Source organism: Dama dama, chromosome 1, assembly GCF_033118175.1.
Source record: "Dama dama isolate Ldn47 chromosome 1, ASM3311817v1, whole genome shotgun sequence".
Taxonomy (NCBI): Eukaryota; Metazoa; Chordata; class Mammalia; order Artiodactyla; family Cervidae; genus Dama; species Dama dama.
In genome coordinates this window covers 78,576,703-78,602,356 of record NC_083681.1, presented here as the reverse complement: position 1 = coordinate 78,602,356, position 25,654 = coordinate 78,576,703, and the positions used below count along the sequence as shown (strand labels likewise).

At 37.5% G+C, this 25,654-nt stretch overlaps 2 protein-coding genes across 2 annotated transcripts; both read left to right on the top strand.

Moving 5' to 3' along the window:
- Nucleotides 1–265: 265 nt before the first annotated feature.
- On the top strand, nt 266–1,344 carry LOC133068907 (olfactory receptor 5T2-like). The gene is given in 2 exon segments (XM_061159861.1): nt 266–761; nt 764–1,344. Coding segments are annotated over 2 exon segments (954 nt in total). The 5' UTR covers nt 266–388.
- A 12,363-nt stretch (nt 1,345–13,707) lies between these two features.
- On the top strand, nt 13,708–14,673 carry LOC133068791 (olfactory receptor 5T2-like). Its single transcript, XM_061159773.1, has one exon. The coding sequence runs from the start codon at nt 13,753–13,755 to the stop codon at nt 14,671–14,673; it is 921 nt and encodes a 306-aa protein (XP_061015756.1). The 5' UTR covers nt 13,708–13,752.
- Nucleotides 14,674–25,654: the final 10,981 nt, after the last annotated feature.

Below are 25,654 nucleotides of genomic sequence, written 5' to 3'. Positions count from 1 at the left end.
GATATACTACGTCATGTTACTGTATGGGAGAAGGAAATTGATTTTAACCAATGATTTGGAGTTTTAAGCTAGTTTAATATGGAAACAACTAATAGAATCAGTGGTAAACTAGCTGGTTTATCTAGTGGACCTAGACGGCATGAATTCAGCCCGTGAGTGAGGAACACACGATTTTCCCCTTCGAGTCTTCAGTGAGCGGCATGAACGCCTGACCCGCTGTCTTGTCACCATGTTCTGATCCAGACTGGGAAATCACACTCTGGCAAAAAATAAATATGAGGACCCAAATCACATTCCGTTGAGTCACAATGTTATTTATTCACTCTTTTGGTAGGAAATGAATTGCAAGTTTTGAAAAATCTTTGCGTTTGTTCCATGAGGTATCAAGATGAAGAATGTCACCGAAGTAACATCCTTTTTACTGAAAGGCTTCACAGACAATCTTGAACTGCAAATCATCTTATTCTTCTTGTTTCTAGCAATTTACCTCTTCACACTGATTGGAAATTTAGGACTGATTGTGCTAGTCATTGGGGATTGCCGGCTCCACAGCCCCATGTACTATTTTCTGAGTGTGCTTTCATCTGTGGATGCCTGCTATTCCTCAGTAGTTACCCCCAAAATGTTAGTAGATCTTATGTCAAAGAACAAAGCCATTTCCTCCCTTGAATGTGCAGCACAGATGTTTCTTGCTGTTACTTTTGGGACCACAGAGTGCTTCCTCTTGGCTGCAATGGCGTATGATCGCTCTGTGGCCGTCTACACCCCCTCCGGTATTCAGTCAGCATGGGACCCAGGGTCTATGTGCCACTCATCATTGCTTCCTAGGTTGGTGGCATCTTGCATGCTTCTGTACACACCGTGGCTACTTTCAGCCTCTCCTTCTGTGCCTCCAATGAAATCAGACATGTCTTCTGTGACATCCCTCCCCTCCTCGCTATTTCTTGCTCTGACACTCACACAAACCAGCTTCTGCTCTTCTACTTTGCAGGCTCTATTGAGATAGTCACTGTCCTGAGTGTCCTGATCTCCTATGGTTTCATTCTGTTGGCCATTCTGAGGATGCCATCTGCTGTAGGGAGAAGGAAAGTGTTTTCTACATGTGGTTCTCAGTTAACTGGAGTGTCCATTTTTCATGGTACAGTTCTCTTCATGTATGTGAGACCAAGTTCCAGCTATGCCTTGAACCATGATATGATCGTGTCACTGTTTTACAGTGTCGTGATTCCAATGCTGAATCCCATCATCTATAGTTTAAGGAACAAAGATGTAAAAGAGGCAATGAAAAAAGTGTTTGGGAAAAATTGGTTTATCAATAAAGTATATTTTCAGAGTAAATATTAAAAAAATTTAGAGTGAGGTTATGTACATAATATCAAGAAGACATGATGAAAATTTCTTTTTTGTTTATTAATATATGTCTCTTCTTCCTGGATATTTTAATATAAACATCATAGCTGACCTTCTATGTTATTTTTATATGCAGAAAAATTGTATCATGCATTTGCACCTTAATATTCTCCTATTGATAGAGGTGTCCACACAGACACTCATACACACATGCACACACACCTATACACGTTTGTATGTAAAAGCATGCTGATTGACATAACACAAACACACACAGGCATATGCAGATGTAACTTTAGCATAGTATGTATTCTTTTCTTCTTTCATCTTGGTATAATTTGAATGTATAATTCCCAATATTCACAACTGTAATTAACATTACATCTGAGGAGCTTGATCAAATGCCAATAATCAATAGCAAACCCATAGTTCATATGATCCCATACCATGGAGCCATTGGTATCTGAATTCATCTCAAAGCACTCTGATCTGTCCTTAGATTCATTCACTGGCAGCTATCTAATCCCAGTCTGTGGTCTGGGGACCATAGACAACACGTTCAGATCCCTGGTGCTAACTAGCATGCTTATTTGTAAGGATGCATTTCTTCCGTTCTTGTTATTTCATTCAGAGCTGGAGTGCTAAACAAATCTTTAACCTCTCACAGAAAATAAAGTCTAGGTGTTGACATTTATCAAGATCACACATTAAAAAAAGACAAACACAATTCAGAGAGTAATGTATAACTGGCCTGTGTATTCAGCTCTTTCCACAACTGAGCCCCAAACCACCTTTATCGATTTGATTACAGGTCTGGTGCTGACTCAGATTTTAGCTCTCTTTCCCTTGGGCCCTTTCAACTCCAATATGCCCCTGCATAAACCCCCACTCCTCATGCTCAGGCCCAAGAACCTCATTACAGAGGGGTCTCTCCTACATGCAAGTTTAATCCTTGTTTCCAATAGACCTCATGTTCATTGCAAGAATATGTGTCCTTCAGAAATAACTTTAAGATGTAGTGTTCTCCTTTCCTGCTTTCACTCATTTGTATTTATTAACTTTTAATCACAGTTTTGCACAAACTCATTCTCTTCTTAAAGGAGCATCCTTATTTTTAAATCCAAGACAACCTTCTGAGATTTAGAGTCCAACCTAACGATACTTGTCTGAATTGGGGTTAAGTATAATTCTAAAGTTCTTGTGCAGAACCCTCCTACCTATATTACCTGTATTTGAAAGTGCTAGCAGCTCAGTTGTCTCCATCTCTTTGCAACCCTATGGACTGTAGCCCACCAGGCTCCTCTGTCCATGGAATTCTCTAGGCAAAAATACTGGAATGGGTTGCCATTTCCTACTTCAGGGGATCTTCCCGAACCAGGGATCATACCTGGGTCTCCTGCATTGCAGGCTGGTTCTTCTTCACCATTTGAGCCATCAGGGAAGCCCTTATTATATTTATTCCTATATAAAGACTCTGCTCTTATTTCTCCTGTTTGGGATACTCTCCTCTGTGCTATTCATACAGTTTCTTCTACTAAATATCAAAACTAAACCATGTTCACTGATATTAGTTATAGTTGCATATCCAAACTATGCAAATATGTTGTTGAATAGTGTGTGTGTATGTGTGCGTGTGTATGATTCAGCATTGAAGAGATTCTTAAACAGACATCAACATCACAAAAATAAATGTTAAGCTTTAAATTTTTAAGTTTTAAAGAAAAAGAAACACAAATATAGGAAAAATAAACTAGCTGTAAACAAGAGAAAACAATACAATTATGCATCTTATAAATTCACAAATCATTGACGAGAAGTACATAGAATTATGGTTTCTCACATGGTGCAATGATAAAAAATCAGCTTGCCAATGCAGGAGACACTAGAGATGTGGGTTTGATCCCTGAGTCAGGAAGATTTCCTAGAGAAGAAAATGGCAACACAGTCCAGTATTTTTGCCTGGAAAGCCCATGAACAGAGAAATCTGGTGGGCTACAGTCAATGGGGTCCATCAAGCTTCTCTGTTCATGGAGTTGCAAGAGTCAGAAGTGATTTAGTGACTTTAGCAAGAACAACTAAAGTGATTTAGTGATTTAGCAACAACAACTAAAGACTTCAAGTTAATTATATCCATGAAAAATCCATTGCTATAACAGTCACATTCTGAAATACAGAGGGTTAAGATTTTAATTTATGTATATTGGTACATACTCTACATATATTTACACACACACAGTCTCATAGGCGTGGGATCTTTACCTTAAAATATGTGGTATCAACTTTTTTATCATATAATTGAAAGTGGCTATGTTACTGTAGTTGCAATCACTAGTAGTATGATAATTATATATCTGACTAGCTTAAGCAAGCACAATCTGATCAACAGGAAAACCACAGCTCACCTGCCCCCGTATCATGTTCCATGGGATCACTGGTTCGGACTCCAGGGCTAAGCACTCTGCTCCAACCTCAGATCTCTGCACGGGCAGCAGTCTACTGCCAGTCTGTGGTTCAGAGACCTCACGCATGTGTTCAAATGTGTGTTGCTATTCTTACGTTCTTTGTGCCAGTGCATTTCTCTCCCTCTTATCATTTTATCTTATATATGAAGAAGTATACAGATCATATGGGAAAGAAATACCAATTTAAGTGCAGAGTTCAAAGAATACCAAGGAGAGATAAGAAAGCGTTCCTCAGCTATCCGTGCAAAGAAATAGAGGAAAACAATGGAATAGGAAAGACTAGAGATCGCTTCTAGAAAATTAAAGATACTGAGGGAACATTTCATGCAAAGATGAGCTCAATGGTATGGACCTAAAAGAAGCAGAAGATATTAAGAAGAGTTGGCAAGAATACACAGAAGAACCGTACAAAAAAATTTTTCACAACCCAGATAATCACGATGGTGTGCTCACTCACCTAGAGCCAGACATCCTGGAATGTGAAGTCAAGGGGGCCTTAGGAGCATCACTACGAACAAAGCTAATGGAGGTGATGGAATTTCAGTTGAACTGTTTCAAATATTAAAAATAAGATACTGTGAAAGTGCTGTACTGAATATGCAAGCAAATTTGGAAAACTCAGCAGTGGCCACAGGACTGGAAAAGGTCAGTTTTCATTCCGATCCCTAAGAAAGGCAACGCCAAAGAGTGCTCAAACTACCACATAATTGCACTCATCTCACATGCTAGCAAAGTAATGCTCAAAATTCTCCAAGCCAGGCTTCAGCAATACGTGAACCATGAACTTCCAGTTGTTCAAGCTGGATATAGAAAAGGCAGAGGAACCAGAGATCAAATTGCCAACATCTATTGGATCATCAAAAAAGCACAAGAGTTCCAGAAAAAAACATCTATTTCTACTTTATTGACTATGCCAAAGCCTTTGACTGTGTGGATCACCACAACCTGGAAAATTCTGAAAGAGGTGGGAATACCAGACCACCTGACCTGCCTCTTGAGACATTGGTATGCAGGCCAGGAAGCAACAGTTAAAACTGGGCATGGAACAACAGGCTGGTTCCAAATAGGAAAAGGAGTATGTCAAGGCTGTATGTTGTTACCCTGCTTATTTAACTTATATGCAGAGTACATCATGAGAAATGCTGGGCTGGAGGAAGCACAAGCTGGATTGAATATCAATAACCTCAGATATGCAGATGACACCACCCTTATGGCAGAAAGAACTAAAGAAGAACTAAAGAGCCTCTTGATGAAAGTGAAAGAGGACAGTGAAAAAGTTGGCTTAAAGCTCAACAGTCAGAAAACTAAGATCATGGCATCCGGTCCCATCACTTCATGGCAAATAGATGGGAAAACAGTGGAAACAGTGGCTGACTTCATTTTTGGGGGACTCCAAAATCACTGCAGATGGTGATTGCAGCCATGAAATTAAAAGATGCTTACTCCTTGGAGGGAAAGTTATGACCAACCTAGACAGTGTATTAAAAGCAGAGACATTAGTTTGTCAACAAAGGTCCATCCCGTCAAGGCTATGTTTTTCCCAGGAGTCATGTATGGATGTGAGAGTTGAACTATAGAGAAAACTGAGCACTGAAGAATTGATGCTTTTGAATTGTGGTGTTGGAGAAGCCTCTTTAGAGTCCTTTGGATGCAGGGAGATCCAACCAGTCCATCCTAATGGAAATCCGTCATGAATATTCATTGGAAAGACTGATGTTGAAACGGAAACTCCAATATTTGGCCACCTGATTTTTAAGAACTGACTCATTTGAAAAGACCCTGTTGCTGGGAAAGATTGAAGGCAGGAGGAGAAGGGGATGACAGGGGATGAGATGGTTGGATAGTATCACAGAGTTAATAGACATGAGTTTGAGTAAACTCCAGGTGATGGACAGGGAGGCCTGGCGTGTTGCAGTCCATGGGGTCGCACAGTGTTGGACATGACTGAGCAATTGAACTGAACTGAACTTATGGATAGTAAATTCATTCAATAATTCATTGCAGAATGCAGAGACTAGGCATTAGCATTTACCAGGATTGCACTTAATTCTCAAGGATGACAAAAGACAAGCACAACTCAGAGAGTTAGGTAGGACTGACTGGCATATGGAACTCGTCCCAAGCTAAGCTCCACCACATCTTCCTGGCTTTCCCTGCAGGCCTGGTCCTGACTCAGCTTTGCCTGATTTTTTTGACTCTTTCCGCTCTGTGAGCCCTGGTAGATGCCACTATTCCTCAGTGTCCGGGACCGTGAACAAAGTACAAACAGCATCCCTACCGTGCTCATATTGAGCCCTGATTCTGATAGACTTCATTTTCATTGCAAGGGCATGTCTTTCAAAGTTAGCTGTATCAATATTATATGTATTTTTCCTTCCTTCTATCAATCCTTCCATTATCATTAGTATTTTCGGGGTGTAAAATGGTTTTAGTTTTAATAGTGTTACCTCATTAAAATAAAGTCTAAGCTAAATTTTTTCCCTAAAATGGGATTACATTACAAGGTATTACATTCAGTTGTTGACTAAATTAATCATGTTAAAATACCATGTCAATTAAAGTGGTTTATCTTCCAGTTTATTTTTTGTTACATTCTTTACCATATGTTTTCATATTTTAAAATCCACTGATATGAATAAATGTAATTCTTTCAATATAGAAATGTAATTCTTTCAATATAGAAATGTTATTGTGGGAAGTATATAACTACATACCAGCTTTGCTACAAGGTGCTTGACGTGCCTTTTTACATTCACAGTTGTAAAAATGGAAGTAAGTAAGCACACATAGCAAGATATGGATTTTCTTTAAATAAGAAAATAATATAAAAATTACTTAAATCTTCCAGATAAATAGATGTCACCAATGAAACATATTTCAACTTATTGTACAGAGCTGCCTGTTTAAGTAAAATAATTTAATATCATTTTTCTGGCAATTTTCCTATTCCATTAGCTTCCATTCAAAACCAGTGTTGAACTGAACAACATACTGTATTTTGGAGATGTACTCTTTTTGCAAACAATAGCAATATGATTTTATGATTTTTTTTCTAAAAATACATATTATTAAATTGTTCATTTTGACCTCTGCAGCTTCTCATACTGGTATTGACTTTCAAATTTTATTAGTAACAAGTGAGGAGCTTCTCAATTCATGTTCTTATCTTTGCACGTCCTTGGAAATATTTTTGAAATATATTTCAGTCAAAAACAAATAGTGGATGTTCTTTTGTTACGTTATAGTTGCTTATGGGGTTTCCTTCTTCCCCCCAAGGTCATTACACTGTTTCTTACTTGGTGGGATTGGACAAAGGGAAGTTTATGACTTTTTTTTTTTAAAGTTAAAGACATTCTTGTATCTGAACTGAAATCTTAGTTATTGAAACAAAATTAATTACTGGATTCATCACATTAAGGGGCAAATTTTTGGCATGTTAACTTTTGTTTTTCCTTCAGCTTGTCAAAATTAAAAAAGTATTTAAAAGTAGTGAGAAATCTGCCATATACAGGATCAGGTTGAATTCAATAATTTATATAATTTATATTTATAATGTTAAACATGCTACATTTTTACTGAATTTAGTTGTCCATAGCTCAGGAATAATAAATAAAAAGCTTCAGTTTGCCGTTAGAAGAAAGTCATGTCTTTATTTTCCCAGAAATGTTTCCATAAATCCATGTAGAAGACATTTCTAATGCATAAAATAAATAGATTGATAGATGTGAGTTTAAGGGCTTCCCTGGTTGGTCAGTGGTAAAAAATCTGCATGCCAATGCAGGAGACCCGGGTTCTATTCCTGGGTTGGGAAGATCCCCTGGAGAGGAAAATGGCAACTCACTCCAGTATTCTTGCCTGGGAAATCCCAAGGACAGAGGGGCCTGGCAGGCTGCAGTCCATGGAGTTACAAAGGCTCGGATATGGCTTAGGGATTAAAAAACAACAATACAGGCGTGAGTTTACCACACCAAAAAATGTTCATTTAATTCTCACAAAAGACTAGTGTGAAAAAATAACACAATTAATTTTGATTTCTGTATAAATGCATACAACTTATGTAATAATCATGAGAACACAGAGACAAAAATAATAATGTATCATTAGGTTTGAACTGTTGTATTAATAAAATAGTCCATAAAGCATCAATTTGTATTAATTTTATTAGTATTAATTAATTTGCATTAGTATATAAAACATAAATGTGTATTAATAAATTTGGAGCATCATCAATATTACCTTAATCTTTAAAAATTCTCTTTTCTTTTTCTCTCCAAACCTCTCTCCTACTTTCCTTCTCTTCCTGTTTCTTTCTCTTTCTCTCTCAAATCCATGAAACATATACAAAGATATTTACCCTAGAGAGTAAGATAAAAAAACAGGAATTAGGTAGAGAAAATAAATACAAATATGCAAACAAATTTTGAAAAATGGACCAGTAGGGAGTCTAGCAAGGACTCCATCACAAAATATAATTCAACTGCTAGATACAGGAGACATTTCAGTGACATTACAATTCTAACCTTTGCTTAATTAATGTGCTTGAAATAAAACAATTATGGGAAATTAAGAACCTTATTTGGAGTTAAAAACCATTGAAATCTCAGATTTAGCACTTAGTGACAGCATTAACTTGGAAAAGTTACTTCTGAACCACACACACACAGAAAAAACTAATTAATTTACCAAAATGTTCAGGTATATTTTGTTCGACTACACGGATATGGTGTAATTTCAGAGCATCTTTTATCAACTGATTAAAATATGTTTCATATGCTAAAATATTATGTGTCTGTGAAGGATACATATACATGGAATATAACTTCTAAATTTTACTCAAATCCAATAAAATAAATAGAGAATTTAAAATCAAAGTGTAAAAATAAAAGCACTGAGCAATTAATAGGTCCCAAATAGAAACAAATAATTTTTTAAGCTATGCATGCATTTACAAGAGATAAAACATATAATAAACACTATTTTATTGATATTAAACTGGGTGAGTCCCAGTATTCTATGCTATAAGAAACCTTAAAATGTCTTTCTGTCACTTCATTATGCCTGTCCCTAAATTAGAATAGCTAATCATCTTTTCTGAAAATTAGCCCAAGCACGAACATCCTTTCTAAATTAATAGTGTCTGTAAAATCAGAATTTATAGCGTGTATTCTGTGATTCAGAATACCAAAACCAAAAAACCTTTACTGGTAAGTTTTTTAAGCTTCACAAAGGAAAATTTTAAGAATTAGTACCGATTTTTTAAATAAAAATATAGAATGATAAGTAAAAATTTGTGGACATGCTAATAAAATGCTGGTATATTTACATAAGTTACCAGAATGTCTGGTCAGCATAAACTTCTAGTAATCCTTGATGTCTGTTCTTGCCTGTATAGCAAGAAGATGAGTTTATGAATGAAAGTATGTTTTATTCAATTTATGTCCCATTAGAGAATTTATCTATTTCACTATAGAGCACTGGATTCATGATAGAGAAAAGTATGAGGTTTAGCTACTGTCCAACCCCATGGACTGTAGCCAACAAGGGTCCTCTGTCCATGGAATTCTCAGGAGAAAATACCGGACTGAGTAACCATTCTCTTCTCCAGGGGATCTTCCTGACCCAAGGATACTAACCTGCGTATCCTACATTGCAGGCTGATTCATTACCACTGAGCAACCAGGGAAGCCTACCATTGAGGTACAACATATGTAAATGTATATGTGTATTTAAGGCACTCCACTTGAAGATTTTGGGGAGGGTACATCCATGAAAGCATGACCACTATCAAGGCCATCAAGATATCCTTATTTCTCAAAGTTTCCTCTGTCTCTTTTATTTTTATTATAATTTTATAATAAAAACACTTAAGATCTACCTTGTTGGCAGCTTTGAGTATCACAACAGAATTATTAACTATAGGGACTGCACTGTGTAGAAGATCTCCTGAACTCAATCTGACTAGAATAACTGAAAGTTTGTGTCTTCTGATGATCACTTTTCCATTTCTGCCTTGCCCCAGTCCCTAGAAACCACCATTCTCCTCTTTGCTCCTATGAGTTTGACTATTATGGATAACTCATATAAGTGAGATCTTTCTGTGTCTGAATTATTTTGCTTAACAGTGTCAGGATTTCCTCCTTTATTACAGTTGAGTAGTGTTTCACTCTTTGTATATGCCCACTTTTTTAAATCCATATTTTCATAAATAGATAATTAAGTGGTTTTTATATCTTAGTTATTGTGAATAATGCTGCAGTAAACAGGGGAGTGCAATAGCTTTCCAAGATTCTAATTCCAGTTTCTTTGTATAAATACCCAAAAATTACTGGTAAATTACATAGTATATTTAATTTTTTGGTGAAACTCTACAACATTTTCCACAGTGGCTGTACCAGTTTCCTTTATATCATCAGTGCCCAAGAGGTTCTTTCTCCATATCTTTGCCAACACTTGTTGTTTTTTTTATTTTTCAATAACAGCTATCCTAACAGTTCTGAGGTTATATGCAATTGTATTTTTTGATGTGAATTTGATAAAATATCCACACTACCCAGTTCAATGAAAGATTCAAGGCAATGCTTATCAAAATAACATTGGTATTTATTAAAAAGAAAAAAATACTAAATTTTATATGGTAGCAAGACTTCAAATATCTAAAGAAATCAGGTGCAAGAAGTACAAAATTGGAGTCATCATACATCCTGGTTCCAAAATATGTTGCAAGGCTACAGTATGTGAACAATATAGTATTGGTATAAAGACAGACATATAGAGCAATAGAACAAAGAGCCTACATATTAATGTACATATATTTAGTGTTGATATTCAACAAGGGTGTCAACAACACACCAAGGGAAAATGATAGTCGCCTTAACAAATTGTGTTGGGAAAGCTGGGTATTCACATAGAAAGGAATGAAAGTCAACCATCATCTCACATCATCAACATGAATGAAAATCAAAAGACTTAAGCCTAAGACCTGAATTTAAAAAACTCGCAGAAGAACATAGAAGGGTAAAACTTCATGACACTGTGCTTATTCATAATTTCATGAATATGACACCATAAGCACAGGAAACAAAAGCAAAATTAGATAACTGACAATACATCAAACTAAAAATACATACAGCAAAGGAAAGAGTCAGCAGAGTAAGAAGGACCTTCACAATGAGAGAAAATATTTGCAAACTCCCCTTGAACAGATGTTTTCTTCAAAGTAGATACACAGACAACAGGTTAGTATGAAAAAATAAGTAACACCAATAATTATCATGGACATGCTAATCTAAAGTTTTATTATAAATCAGGGACCAAAGGACTCTATTCAACAAATATTAACATGCACTCAATCATTCCAGGACTGTTTTCTTCTTTATTGAGTAAATTATCATGTTGTTATTTTGATCCAGGAGGTAATTAGGACATATTCCCCTTGGAGAATCTCTTGTGGTTTCATCAATAATTGAGTAAGTGGATATAAGCCTTTTGAGCTACTGTATCTAAACCTGCCTTTGCTGATTCACAGGTAAGAGGAAACTAACTTCAGGTCATTTGGAGAATAATTTAATATTTGAAAAATAATAATAAGACATCATATCAATATCAGATATGGCATGCATTCCTGTTAGTTGTTGCCTATCACATAGGTGAATAAATACAACAGAGAAAATAGAAGAGATTATATGGTTTTGGTTAAATAAGAATGTATTTAACTTTGAAAAATGAACATCAAAAAGCATGTTTTTTTTTTGTTGTTGTTGTTGTTTGTTTTGTTTTTGCCAGACGGGGGAAGAATGAGGGGAAAGGTGAGTTAGGGAATTTAGAGTGGACATGTACACACACCAGTATTAAAATGGATAACCAACAAGGACCTCCTGTGGAGCAGATGGGATTCAGCTCAAGGTTATGTGGCAGCCTGGAGGGGAGCGGGGTTTGGAGGAGAAGGGATACATGTGCGTGTATGGCTGAATCCCTCTGCTGCCCACCTGAGACTATCACAACAATGTTAAGGTTATATGCCGACAAAAAATAAGAAGTTAAATAATAAAATAAATAAAAAGTCTCAAAAATGGAATGTTTTATTTCACTGAGAGTAGCAAGTGGGAAATCAGCTTCAGAATGAAGCCGTGGTATTACAGGAGGCAGTGAAAAATGATGAAAAGCAGATGCATCGTGAGGGAGACCTGGGATTGGATCTTGGCTCTGACACTTACTAGCTATGAGAGCTTCTATAAAGGGGATAGAAAGTAACATGTACAAAACCCGTAGTGTAGCATGTGCTCAGTGTATAGCTGTTATTATTTTTCCTCTTCTTTGCAAATTTAGTTTCAAGGTTGGATCAAGATATTTGGAGTATTTGCCTTCTATTAACATTGTATTTTTAGAAGAAGCTTTATGTTATTTTAGAAGTCGATCCTGTATTATTAAATCCTTTGAGAATCAGTCATTTTCTCTTTAAAATTCTGACTCCTTTCAATATATTCTAATATTGACTCAATTATATCCAGTATAGCTTTCATTTTGGCATCCAGCAGAAAAGCCTGTTTCAGAGAAATTTGGAAATGGCAACCCACTCCAGTATTCTTGCCTGGAAAATTCCATGTACAGAGGATCCTGGGAGAGTGAAGTCCACTGGGACCCAAAGAGTTGGATAGGAATGAGCACACACACACACACACACACACACACACACACACATTTAACATCATAAGTCTTTCACTATCTAAACTTAAACTCCCTATAACATAAAAAATGGAATTATGTGATGTGTGTGTGTATCTTTGGTATTACCAGAATACAAAATTTACAAAGCTTCTTTACTCTCTAAAGAATAAGCCAGAGTCATGAAGAGTGAATAGGGAATAAAAATCATCATCAAATTATGATATATTGCATTTCTTCCTAGTAGAATAATGTTTTGGTGTGTATTAAAAATCACAAAACAAATATATGACAAGTAGATAAGGAATAGAATATCTGGATCAAGGATCTAATCACATATATTTTTAACTTATTAGTTATAGTATTAATTTTGTAATCCAGTATTTGCTAATATTTTAAAAATACATCTGGTGATCAAAGTTCAATTATATGGTCATCCTAAATTTGTAACCAAACAAGACATATTTAAAGGAAATTGTTTTACATATTTATATTTGTTGCTTTGCATGTTTAATTAGTCTGTGTGGCTGTGTATTATTTTATCTGCTTGATCATTTACATGTATTAGTACTTGAAGAGGGAAAACTTTAGACAGCAACATTAGCATTGCACAGGGCTTTTAATCATGAACCTGGCCTATGAACAAATATTTTCAGTTTCTAAATCCTAAGTTGTTTGTCTTGAACAAACTATATCATTGAACTGATGTTAACAATCATAATGGGGCTAATCTTGTGAATCAAACTCCCATTTAAAAATAATAATTCTAATGTTGTCAAACATACTAATGTTCTCATTCTACAATTGACTAGACAGTAATTACAAGCCATTTTGCACTTTTACTGAAAGTTCTGGAGTGTTACTCTTCTATTCCAATGATCTGTACACTGATACGCTATCTTATGTGTTTGGATGTCAGAAAGAAACTATTCTTTCTTCAATCACTTGGTGTGTTTTAATGTGATTTAGTATGAGAGCAGCTAGTAGAATGCAGGGACACATTACCCAGTTAGCCTGATGGCTTTGTGAACTACGTGGATTCGAGCAGTAAGTGAACACACACACTGCCAGCTGATTCTCCAGTGAGCAGCAGGGACACTTCACTCACTGCTTTGTCACAGTCTCCTGATCAGCTACTAGGAAATGAAGCACCCCCAGAATAAACGTGAGAGCATGTGTCACTCTCCTTTAAGCCACACTATTGACTCACAATGTTTTTATTATTTCATAGTAAATGAATTGTAATTTTATGTTTAACTTTGTTCTATGAGGTGTCACCATGAAGAATACCACTGAAGTTACTATGTTTGTACTGAAAGGTCTCACAGATAATCCTGAAATACAAGTTATCTCATTCTTCCTGTTTCTAGCAATTTATCTCTTTACTTTGATAGGAAATTTAGGACTGGTTGTATTGGTCATTGGGCATTCCCGTCTCCACAACCCCATGTACTATTTTCTGAGTGTGCTATCATCTATCGATGCCTGCTATTCTTCAGTAATTACACCAAAAATGTTAGCAGATTTTATGTCAAAAAACAAAACCACTTTGTTGCCTGAGTGTGCAGCACAGATGTTTCTCTGCACTACTTTTGGGACCACAGAATGCTTCCTCTTGGCTGCAATGGCGTATGATCGCTATGTGGTCATCCACACCCCCCTCCGGTATTCAGGCAGCATGGGACCCAGAGTCTATGTGCCACTCATCATTGCTTCCTATGTTGGTGCCGTCTTGCATGCTTCTGTACACACTGTGGCTACTTTCAGCCTCTCCTTCTGTGCCTCCAGTGAAATCAGACATGCCTTCTGTGACATCCCTCCCCTCCTCGCTATTTCTTGCTCTGACACTCACACAAACCAGCTTCTGCTCTTCTACTTCGTGGGCTCCACTGAGATAGTCACTGTCCTGAGTGTCCTGGTCTCCTATGGTTTCATCCTGTTGGCCATTCTAAGGATGTGTTCTGCTGAAGGGAGAAGGAAAGTCTTTTCTACATGTGGCTCTCATCTAACTGGAGTGTCCATTTACCACGGAACCATCCTCTTCATGTACCTGAGACCAAGTTCCAGCTACGCCTTGGACCATGACATGGTAGTGTCACTGTTTTACAGCATTGTGATTCCCATGCTGAATCCCATCATCTATAGTTTAAGGAACAAAGATGTAAAAGAGGCAATGAAGAGAATGTTCTGGAAAATTTGATTTAGCTGTAAAGCATATTTTCACAGTAAAAATTAAAGTTAAAAAAATTGAGGTAAGGTTCTTCTATGCCTCAATATCAAGAAGATATGCTGAAAATATTTTTACATTATGAATGCATTTCTTTTCTCCCTGGATGTTTTAAAACAAAAATTGCAAATAATCTTCTACATATATATATATTTATATTAAAAAAAAAACCCATTTGTTATCATCCTTGTGCTTCTCAGTATGTTCCTACCAATATGTGTATATATGTATGTAGAAGCTGTGCTGACTGACAGAACGCTAGCACGGACAAGGACATATGTATATATAATCTTTATTTTATAATGTTTATTATTTTATCTCCATATAACTTGGGTATATAGACTCCAATTTGCAATTATAAATAGTACAGTTATAAATGACTAGCTTTATCAAATACTAATTGATCAATAGTAAAACCATAGCTCAAATGACCTCATAACCTGGAGTCACTGGTATCTGCCTTGGCCTCCATTCTTAGATTTATACATTGTCAGTCATCTAATCCCAGTCTGTGGTTTGGGAACCATAGATAACATGTTCAAATTCCTGGTGTTACTACTGCTATGCTGATTTGAAGAAGCAGTTCCTCCTTATTTTAAATTCTTTCAAAGCACAAGCATTATATCCACCTTTGATTTCTCACAGATAATAAAGTCTATTCATTAACACTTACAGAGATCATACTTACATTCAAAAATGACAAAAGAAAACACGTGAGTGAGAATATAAGAGGTTGATTCAAAGGAAATTTAGCTTATACGTTGTTAAATTTTACCTTAAATTAGTGCATCCTATAAGATAAAGACACTGTTTAACATGAATAATGGAAATGTAGTGTCTTTCATGATTTTTCTGTATATTTATATATGTGTGCATATTTCTTACAAATATTTTTGAAAGGTGAGATTCTGTGATCCAGTGATGGCGCTGTCTTACAGTTTTGTCTGTTTGACCAAGATATGTTTATTATGTAACATACAGAAGATTTAGGAAATAAAAGGAAACCCTCTTGTACAATAAATAATAAGCTTCAAATGAGATATCAAGTTGCAAAATAACACAATGGAAATTTTGAAAGAAAATAAAAAAGAATTAAAGAATCTTAACAATGTTATGTGTGTGTGTAGTTAGTTGTTTCTGACTTTTCGTGACAACAAGGACTCTAGCCAATCAGGCTCCTCTGTCCATGGGATTTCCCAGCAAGAATTCCGGAGTGAATTGCCATTTCCTACTCTTGGGGATCTTCCAGACCCAGGAATGAAACCCACATTTCCTGTATCTCCTGCACTGGCAGACATATTCTTTACCACTGAATCACCTGGGAAACCCAACATTTTTCTAGGAATACTGAATCAATGGGGAGGTTGGCAGAGCTATGAACAAATGAAAGTATTGTTAACTCTGCATGGTGCAGACAGTGTCATTGGTCATGTGACAGAAAAGATTCAAAGGACACCAGAGGAAGCAACAATATAATATTCAAGAATTTATATCATTGCAACTTCATGGTGACTTCATGGTAAAAAATGTGACTTTATGGAAAAAATCTTTGGAACTCCCTTTCTATGGTCCACAATTTATCTGTTATTTTATTAATTTTAGAGCCAAGAATATACCATAACTTTATTAAATTTAGGATTAAGTCAATAAAGAAAGAACAGTTGTGCCCTGCACTAAAGTAGTGAATATTCTAGAAAATGATATGTAGGTTGTCTCTGTCTCTTTATCAATGTCAAAATCATTTTAATAATCATATTACCATAAAACTATGGGCCTTGGAACAAAAATCCCATACTTTATTTCAGAATTTCAGGATTGGTATTATGTACATTCATTCCCTCACTTACTCACCATTCATCTCTTTCAGTCAGTCAGTTAGCAAGTAACTTTTGAACATCTACTGTTCAAAAGTAGATTTGGGGCCTATTTTAGAAGCTATTAATACAAAGGCAATTTATTTAGACATACTGTGTACCCCACAATACTTATGGGCCAGGAACTTGCAAAAGGAGAAAGGGCAAAGGAGAAAGGGAAAAATATACCCAAATGAATGCAGATTTCCAGAGAATAGCAAGGTAAGAAAACCTTCTTAAGAGAGCAATATAAAGAAATATAGGAAAATAATAGAATAGGAAAGACTTGAGATCTCTTCGAGAAAATGAGATACTAATGGAATATTTCATGCAAAGATGGACACAGCAAAGGACAGAAACGTCAAGGGCCTAACAGAAGTAGAAGAGATCAAGAAGAGGTGGCAAGAATACACAGAATGTTATACAAAAAAGTTCTTAATGAGCCAGATGACCACAACAGTGTGCTCATTCACCTAGAGCTAGACACCCTGGAATATGAAGTCAAGTGGGCTTTAGGTAGCATTACTACAAACAAACCTAGTGGAGGTGATGGGATTCCAGATGAGCTAATTCAAACCCTAAAAATTGATACTGTTAAAGTGCTGAACTCAACATGCCTGCAAATTTGGAATACTCGGCTGTGATCACAGGACTGGAAAAGGTCAGTTTTCATTCCAATACCAAAGAAAGGCAATGCCAAAAAAATGCTCAAGCTACAAGACATTTGCTCTCATTTCACATGCTACCAAGTTCAGTTAAGTTCAGTTCAGTCGCTCAGTCATGTCCGACTGTTTGCAAACCCATGAATCACAGCATGCCAGGCCTCCTTGTCCATCACAAACTCCCGGAGTTTACTCAAACTCATGTCCATCGAGTTGGTGATGCCATCCAGCCATCTCATCCTCTGTCGTCCCCTTCTCCTCCTGCCCTCAATCCCTCCCAGCATCAGGGTCTTTTCCAATGAGTCAACTCTTCGCATGAGGTGGCCAAAGTACTGGAGTTTCAGCTTCAGCATCAGTCCTTCCAATGAACACCCGGGACTGATCTCCTTCAGGATGGACTGGTTGGATCTCCTTACAGTTCAAGGGACTCTCAAGAGTCTTCTCCAACACCACAGTTCAAAAGAATCAATTTTTCAGTGCTCAGCTTTCTTCACAGTCCAACTCTCACATCCATACGTAACCACTGGAAAAACCATCGCCTTAACCAGACGGACCTTTGTTGGCAAAGTAATGTGTCTGCTTTTTAATATGCTATCCAGGTTGGTCATAACTTTCCTTCCAAGGAGTAAGCATCTTTTAATTTCATGGTTGCAATCACCATCTGCAGTGATTTTGGAACCCAAAAAATAAAGTGTGACACTATTTCCACTGTCTCCCCATCTATTTCCCATGAGGTGATGGGACCAGATGCCATGATCTTGGTTTTCTGAATGTTGAGCTTTAAGCCAACTTTTTCACTCTCCTCTTTCACTTTAATCAAGAGGATTTTTAGTTCCTCTTCACTTTCTGCCATAAGGGTGGTGTCATCTGCATATCTGAGGTTATTGATATTTCTCCCGGCAATCTTGATTCCAGCTTGTGCTTCTTCCAGCCCAGTGCTTCTCATGATGTAGTCTGCCTATAAGTTAAATAAGCAGGGTGACAATATACAGCCTTGACGTACTCCTTTTCCAATTTGGAACCAGTCTGTTGTTCCATGCCCAGTTCTAACTGTTGCTTCCTGACCTGCATACAGGTTTCTCAAGAGGCAGATCAGGTGGTCTGGTATTCCCATCTCCTTCAGAATTTTCCACAGTTTATTGTGATCCACACAGTCGAAGGCTTTGGCGTAGTCAATAAAGCAGAATGTGGGCTCAATAAAGGACAGAAATGGTATGGACCTAATAGAAGCAGAAGATGTTAAGAAGAGGTGGCAAGAATACACAGAAGAACTGTACAAAAAGATCTTTATGACCCAGATAATCACAATGGTGTGATCACTCACCTAGAGCCAGACATCCTGGAATGCGAAGTCAAGTGGGCCTTAGAAAGCATCACTACAAACAAAGCTAGTGGATGTGATGGAATTCCAGTTGAGCTATTTCAAATCCTGAAAGATGCTACCAAGGTAATGTTCAAAATCCTTCAAGTTAGGTTTCAGCAGTGTGTGAATAAAAACTTTCAGATATACAACCTGGATATGGAGAAGGCAGAGGAACCAGAAGTCAACTTGTCAAACATCTGTTGGATTATAGAAAAAGCAAGAGAATTAAAGACAAATCTACTTCTGTTTCATTGACTTTGCTAAAGTCTTTGACTATATGGATTACAACAAACTGGAAAATTCTTTAAAAAAATGAAAGATTGTTGCTGAACGATAAGATGCCGGGATTCTTGGCCTCCGGAGGAGACAAATTCAATCTGGCCCCAGAGACGAGGCTGGATCACTCAGAGATTTTGTGTAATAAAGTTTTATTAAAGTATAAAGGAGATAAAGGAAGCTTCTGACACAGGCATCAGAAGGGGACAGAAAGAGCACCCCCTGCTAGTCTTCAGCTGGATGTTATATAGTCACTAGCAGTCTGTTAATGAAAGAAAGGAATGTCTTAAAACTCAGAATGGCGCCAGGTAGTTCATCCCAGGCCATAAAATGATTGACTTGAATCTTGTAGAAGGGCAGATTACCACACAAATAGTTACATAGATTAAGGGAACAATATCTGAGTAAGTAGGTTGGATCATTTGGCGGAACTTACAGAGTCTGGGGTAAATTAACATATCTTAAGACAAACATTTCCATAAAAAAATGTATTGGTTAACTCAAGGTTTGAGAACAGTTAGCTTCAGGTGAAACCAGGTGTCATGGCAACACAGCATTTTAAGAGAAACCTCCTTTTATTATTATTTTTTTTTAAATGCAAAAATTTTATTAAACTTTCTCTTTGTAACACAAATATAAATACACATAAAAGTCATTAAATTGGTAGAGTAAACCCCTTTATAGAATGTTTATAGGTAATACATTTGGAAAGTCATTTTTCTACTCACACACTAATAGAGGAATTTGTTCTTGCAAGCCTAGGGTCTCCTAAACCATTTCCCTTTCTTTTAAAATTGTACAACTTTTTTTTTTTTTTTTTATTAGTTGGAGGCCAATCACTTCACAACATTTCAGTGGGTTTTGTGGGTTTTGTATATCTTCCTAAAGAAACAAAAGACCTATACATAGAAAACTATAAAACACTGATGAAAGAAATCAAAGAGGACACAAACAGATGGAGAAACATACCGTGTTCATGGATTGGAAGAATCAATATTGTCAAAATGGCTATTCTACCCAAAGCAGTCTATAGATTCAATGCAATCCTTATCAAGCTACCAACGGTATTTTTCACAGAACTAGACCAAAGAATTTCACAATTTGTATGGAAATACAAAAAACCTCGAATAGCCAAAGTAATCTTGAGAAAGAAGAATGGAACTGGAGGAATCAACCTGCCTGACTTCAGACTCTACTACAAAGCCACAGTCATCAAGACAGTATAGTACTGGCACAAAGACAGAAATATAGACCAATGGAACAGAATAGAAAGCCCAGAGATAAATCCACGAACCTAGGGACACCTTATCTTTGACAAAGGAGGCAAGGATATACAATGGAAAAAAGACAACCTCTTTAACAAGTGGTGCTGGGAAAACTGGTCAACCACTTGTAAAAGAATGAAACTAGAACACTTTCTAACACCATACACAAAGAGAAACCTCCTTTTAAATTTGTATAGAGAAGAAAAAAATATTGCTGGTTTGTTTCCTCCTGCCGCTTAAGAGAGATAAAAATGTCTGGCACTTGCAGCCTATTTCCTCTGTTTGGAGACCCCTGGCCTTCCTGCCTGTTACCCTCTCAAAAGTGAATTGCTCAGTTGTGTCGGACTCTTTGCCCCCTATGGACTGTACCCTGCAAGACTCATCTCTCCATGAGATTTTCCAGGTAAGAATACTGGTAAGAGTTGCTATTTCCTTCTCCAGGGGATCTTCCCAACCCAGGGATCAAACCCGGGTCTCCTACACTGCAGGCAGACTCTTTACCCTCTGAGCCATCAGGATAATTCTTAAAGAGGTGGAAATACCAGTCCATCTTACTTTCCGCCTGAGAAATCTGTATGCAGCCAAGAAGCGTTTAGACATGGACATGGAACACTGGACTAGTTCAAATATGAGAAAGGAGTATTAAGGTTGTATATTGTCACTCTGCTTATTTAACTTACATATAGAGTACATCCTTCTAAATGCAGGGCTGGATAACTCACAAGCTGGAATCAAGATGGCAGGGAGTAATATCAACAACCTCAGATTTGCAGATGATACCATTCAAAAAAAAAAAAAACAGCAGGAACTAAAGAGGTTGAAAGAGGAGAGTGAAAAAGCTGCCTTAAAATGCAACATTCAAAAAACTAAGTTGATAGCATCTGGTCCCATCAGTTTAGTCGCTCAGTTGTGTCTGACTCTGCGACCCCACGGACTGCAGCATGCCAGGCCTCCCTGTCCATCACAAACTCCCGGATTTTACTCAAACTCATGTCCCTTGAGTCAGTGATGCCATCCAACCATCTCATCCTCTGTTGACCCCTACTCCTCCCACCTTCAATCTTTCCTAGCATCAGGGTCTTTTCAAATGAGTCGGTTCTTAGCATCAGGTGGCCAAAGTATGGGAGTTTCGGCTTTAGCATCAGTCCTTCCAATGAATATTCAGGACTGATTTCCTTTAGGATGGACTGGTTGGATCTCCTTGCAGTCCAAGGAATTCTCAAGAGTCTTCTCCAACACCACAGTTTAAAAGCATCACTTCTTCGGCCCTCAGCTTTCTTTATAGTTCATCTCTCACATCCATAGATGACCACCGGAAAAACCATAGCCTTGATTAGATGAACCTTTGTTAACAAAGTAATGTCTCTGCTTTGTAATATTCTGTCTAGGTCAGTCATAACTTTTCTTCCAAGGAATAAACGTCTTTTAATTTCATGGCTGAAGTCACCATCTGCAGTGATTTTGGAGCCCCCCCAAAATAATGTCTGTCACTGTTTTCACTGTTTTCCCATCTACTTGCCATGAAGTGATGAGACTAGATGTCATGATCTTAGTTTTCTGAATATTGAGTTTTAAGCCAACTTTTTCACTCTCCTCTTTCACTTTCATCAAGAGGCTTTTCAGTTCCTCTTCACTTTCTGTCATAGGGTGTTGTCATCTGCATATCTGAGGTTATTGATATTTCTCCCGGCAATCTTGATTCCAGCTTGTGCTTCTTCCAGCCCAGCATTTCTCATGATGTACTCTGCATATAAGTTAAATAAGCAGGGTGACAATATACTGACTTGATGTACTCCTTTTCCTATTTGGAACCAGTCTGTTCCATGCCCAGTTCTAACTGTTGCTTCCTGACCTGCATACAGGTTTCTCAAGAGGCAGGTCAGGTGGTCTCGTATTCCCATCTTTTTATGAAATTTCCACAGTTGATGTTATCCACACTATCAAAGGTTTTGGCATATTCAATAAAGCAGAAATAGATATTTTTTCTGAAGCTCTCTTGCTTTTTTTCCTCACTAAGCAGAAATCAGCAATATAAATAGCTCCAGGGAACTGCATTCAAGTTATTAAATTCATTCTAATGATGATCTCAGACCGTCCAGTGCTCCAGATTCCTCTTTTCTGGGTGTTTCTGGTCATCTATGGAACGATCATGCAGGGAACCTGGGAATTGTCATCCTCACCAGCTGTGGACTCTCAGCTTCAAACTCCCATGTACTTTTTCCTCTGGCACTTGGCTATCATCAGTTTTGGAAGTTCTTCTGTCAATTGCCCCTAAAATGTTGGTTAAATTCTTGGTTACAAAGAAAACCATATCTTACTATGCATGTGCAGCCCAGTTAAGTGGATTCATAGATTTTGTTGTGGCTGAGATTTTCCTGCTGGCTGCCATGACCTATGACCGTCTGCTCTATCTGTCGGAGGTTTCTCCAGGGATCTGCCTTCTCCTGGTGTCCCTTATACATGTCTGCAGTCTGACCACAGCACTGACAATTTTTCCTGTGTGTTTACCGTGTCATATTGTTCATCCATGTGCTCAACCAATTTCATTGTGATTATGTCCCGTTTTTGCTGCTGCTGCTGCCAAGTCACTTCAGTCATGTCTGACTCTGTGCAACCCCATAGATGGCAGCTCACCAGGCTTCCCCGTCCCTGGGATTCTCTAGGCAAGAACGCCGGAGTGGGTTGCCATTTCCTTCTCCAATGCATGAAAGTGAAAAGTGAAAGCGAAGTTGCTCAGTCGTGTCCGACTCTTTGTGACCCAATGGACTGCAGGCTACCAGGCTCCTCCATCCATTGGAGTGTCCAGGCAAGAGTACTGGAGTGGGTTGCCATTGCCTTCTCTAGGGAATCTTCCTGACCCAGGGATCAAACCCACATCTCTAGTGTCTCCTGCATTGGCAGGCTAATTCTTTACCATAGCATGATGTGAGAAACCATAACTCTATGTACTTCTTCTATATGTACATACTATGTACATACTTCTATATGTAGTCCATTATTTATAAATTTAACAGATGCATAACTGTATCTATTTTGTCTTGTTTATGGCTTGTGTTTTCCCCTACATTTGTGCTTATTTTTTTAAAAAACTAAAATTTTAAAGCATAAAATTTATTTTTGTCATAGTGAATTATGTTTAAGAATCTCTTCAATGCCAAATGATACACACACACACATACACACACACTATCAACAACATATCGGCATAGTTTGGATATGCAACTATAACTAATATTAGTGAACATGGTTTAGTTTTGATATTTAGTAGAAGAAACCATATGAACAGCAGCGAGGAGAGTATCCCAAACAGGAGAAATAAGAGCAGAGGTATTGCATAGGAATAAATATAATAACAGCTTACCTGATGGCTCAAACGGTGAAGAACCTGCCTGCAATGCAGGAGAGCCAGGTTCGATTCTTGGGTCAGGAAGATCCCCTGAAGTAGGAAATGGCAACCCATTCCAGAATTCTTGCGTAGAGAATTCCATGGACAGAGGAGCCTGGCAGGCTATAGTCCACGTGGTTGCAAAGAGATGGAGACGACTGAGCTACTAGCACTTTCAAATACAGGTAATATAGGTAGGAGGGTTCTGCACAAGAACTGTTGAATTATAATTTAAACTTAATCCCAATTCAGAAAAGTATCATTAGGTTGGACTCTAAATCTCAAAAGATTGTCTTGGATTTAAAAATAAGGATGTTCCTTTAATCAGAGAATGACTTTTTGCAAAGTTGTGATTAAATTAATAAATTCAAATGAGAGAAAGCTGAAAAGGAGAACACAGTATTTTAAAGTTATCTCTGAAGGACACATGTCCTCACAATGAAAATGAGGTCTATTGGAAACAAGGATTAAACATGCATGTAGGAGAGACCCTTCTATAATGAGGTTCTTGGGCCTGAGCAAGAGGAGTGGGGGTTTATGCAGGGGCATACCAGAATTGAAATGGTCCAAGGAAAAGAGAGCTAAAATCTGAGTCAGCACCAGACCTGTAATCAAATCCATAAAAGTGGTTTGGGACTCAGTTGTGGAAAGAGCTGAATACACAGGCCAGTTATACATTACTCTCTGAATTGTGTTTGTCTTTTCTCATTTTTTAATTTATGTGTGATCTTGATAAATGTCAATGCCTGGACTTTATTTTCTGTGAGAAATTAAAGATTTATTTAGCACTCAAGCTCTGAATGGAATAACAAAAAATGGAAGAAATGCATCCTTACAAATAAGCATGGTAGTTAACACCAGGGATTTGAACACGCTTTCTATGGTCCCCAAACCACAGACCAGGATTAGATAGCTGCCAATGAATAAACCTAAGGATAGATCAGAATGCTTTGAAATGAATTCAGATACCAATGACTCCATGGTATGGGATCATATGAACTATGGGTTTGCTATTAGTTGGCATTTGATCAAGCTCGTTAGATATAATGTTAATAACAATTGTGAATACTGGGGACTTGTCAGGGAATGTTTAACAGTAGGATTCCTGTGTGCTGTTTTCCCTCTCTCAGGGGCCCTCTGCTCCTAATCGTTCCTGGTAACAGAAAGGAGTTGAGCTGCGCACTGCTCCCAAGACTGAGGTCACGAGATGGAATGCATGCATGGATCTCCTTCATTAGCTTTTCCATACGGTGAAAGCAGTTATTCACGACCCTCTTCCTTTTGATATGGATTGTCTTCTGGCTTTATGACCTCTATTACTGCTTGTTTCCTTGGTAACTTGTAAGTCTGGTCTTTTGATCTTTATCTTTGCTGAAGAAGTTACCTTGTAGACAGTATATATACTCACACAGAGTTGAATAAAGCACCCTTGCTCCATCAGAGACTTGGGTCCCCGTGTCATTCTTTATCTCTTTCTCTCTTTATCTCTTTCTCTGTCACCCTCTGGCTAATTCTCTGGAGCATGGAAGCCTGCCGAGCTCACTTTCCTGCCCGGGCTTTCAAGACCTCTTCTAGAGGACGTCCTGTGCCTACGTGAGTGGTACAAGCCCTCTCCTAGGGCTTTATTGGTTTTCTGCATAACCCAGGGAATATTAGCCTCTTTCTCTCTTTCACTTTCTTATCGGTGATTCCAGACCACCAGGTTCCAGTCCATTAAAGGACTGCAACAGGGACTATACATTCAAGTTATATCAAGATGAAAGAAGAAAAGAATGCATAATATGCTAAAGAAAAGTTACATCTACATATGCCTGTGTGTGTTTGTGTTATATCAATCAGTATGTTTTTACATACAAACATGTATAGGTGTGTGTGCATGTGTGTGTGTGTGTGTGTGTGTGTGTGTGAGTGTGTATGTGGACACCTCTATCAATAGGATAATACTAAGGTGCAAATGGATGATATAATTTTTCTGCATATAAAAATAACATAGATAGAAGGTTACCTATGATGTTTATATTAAAATATCCAGGAAGAAGAGAAATGCATTAATAAGGTAAAACAAAACAATTTCATCATATCTTCTTGGTATTCTGGTACATAACATCACTCTCGATATTTTTAGTTAATTTTTACTGTGAAAATGTACT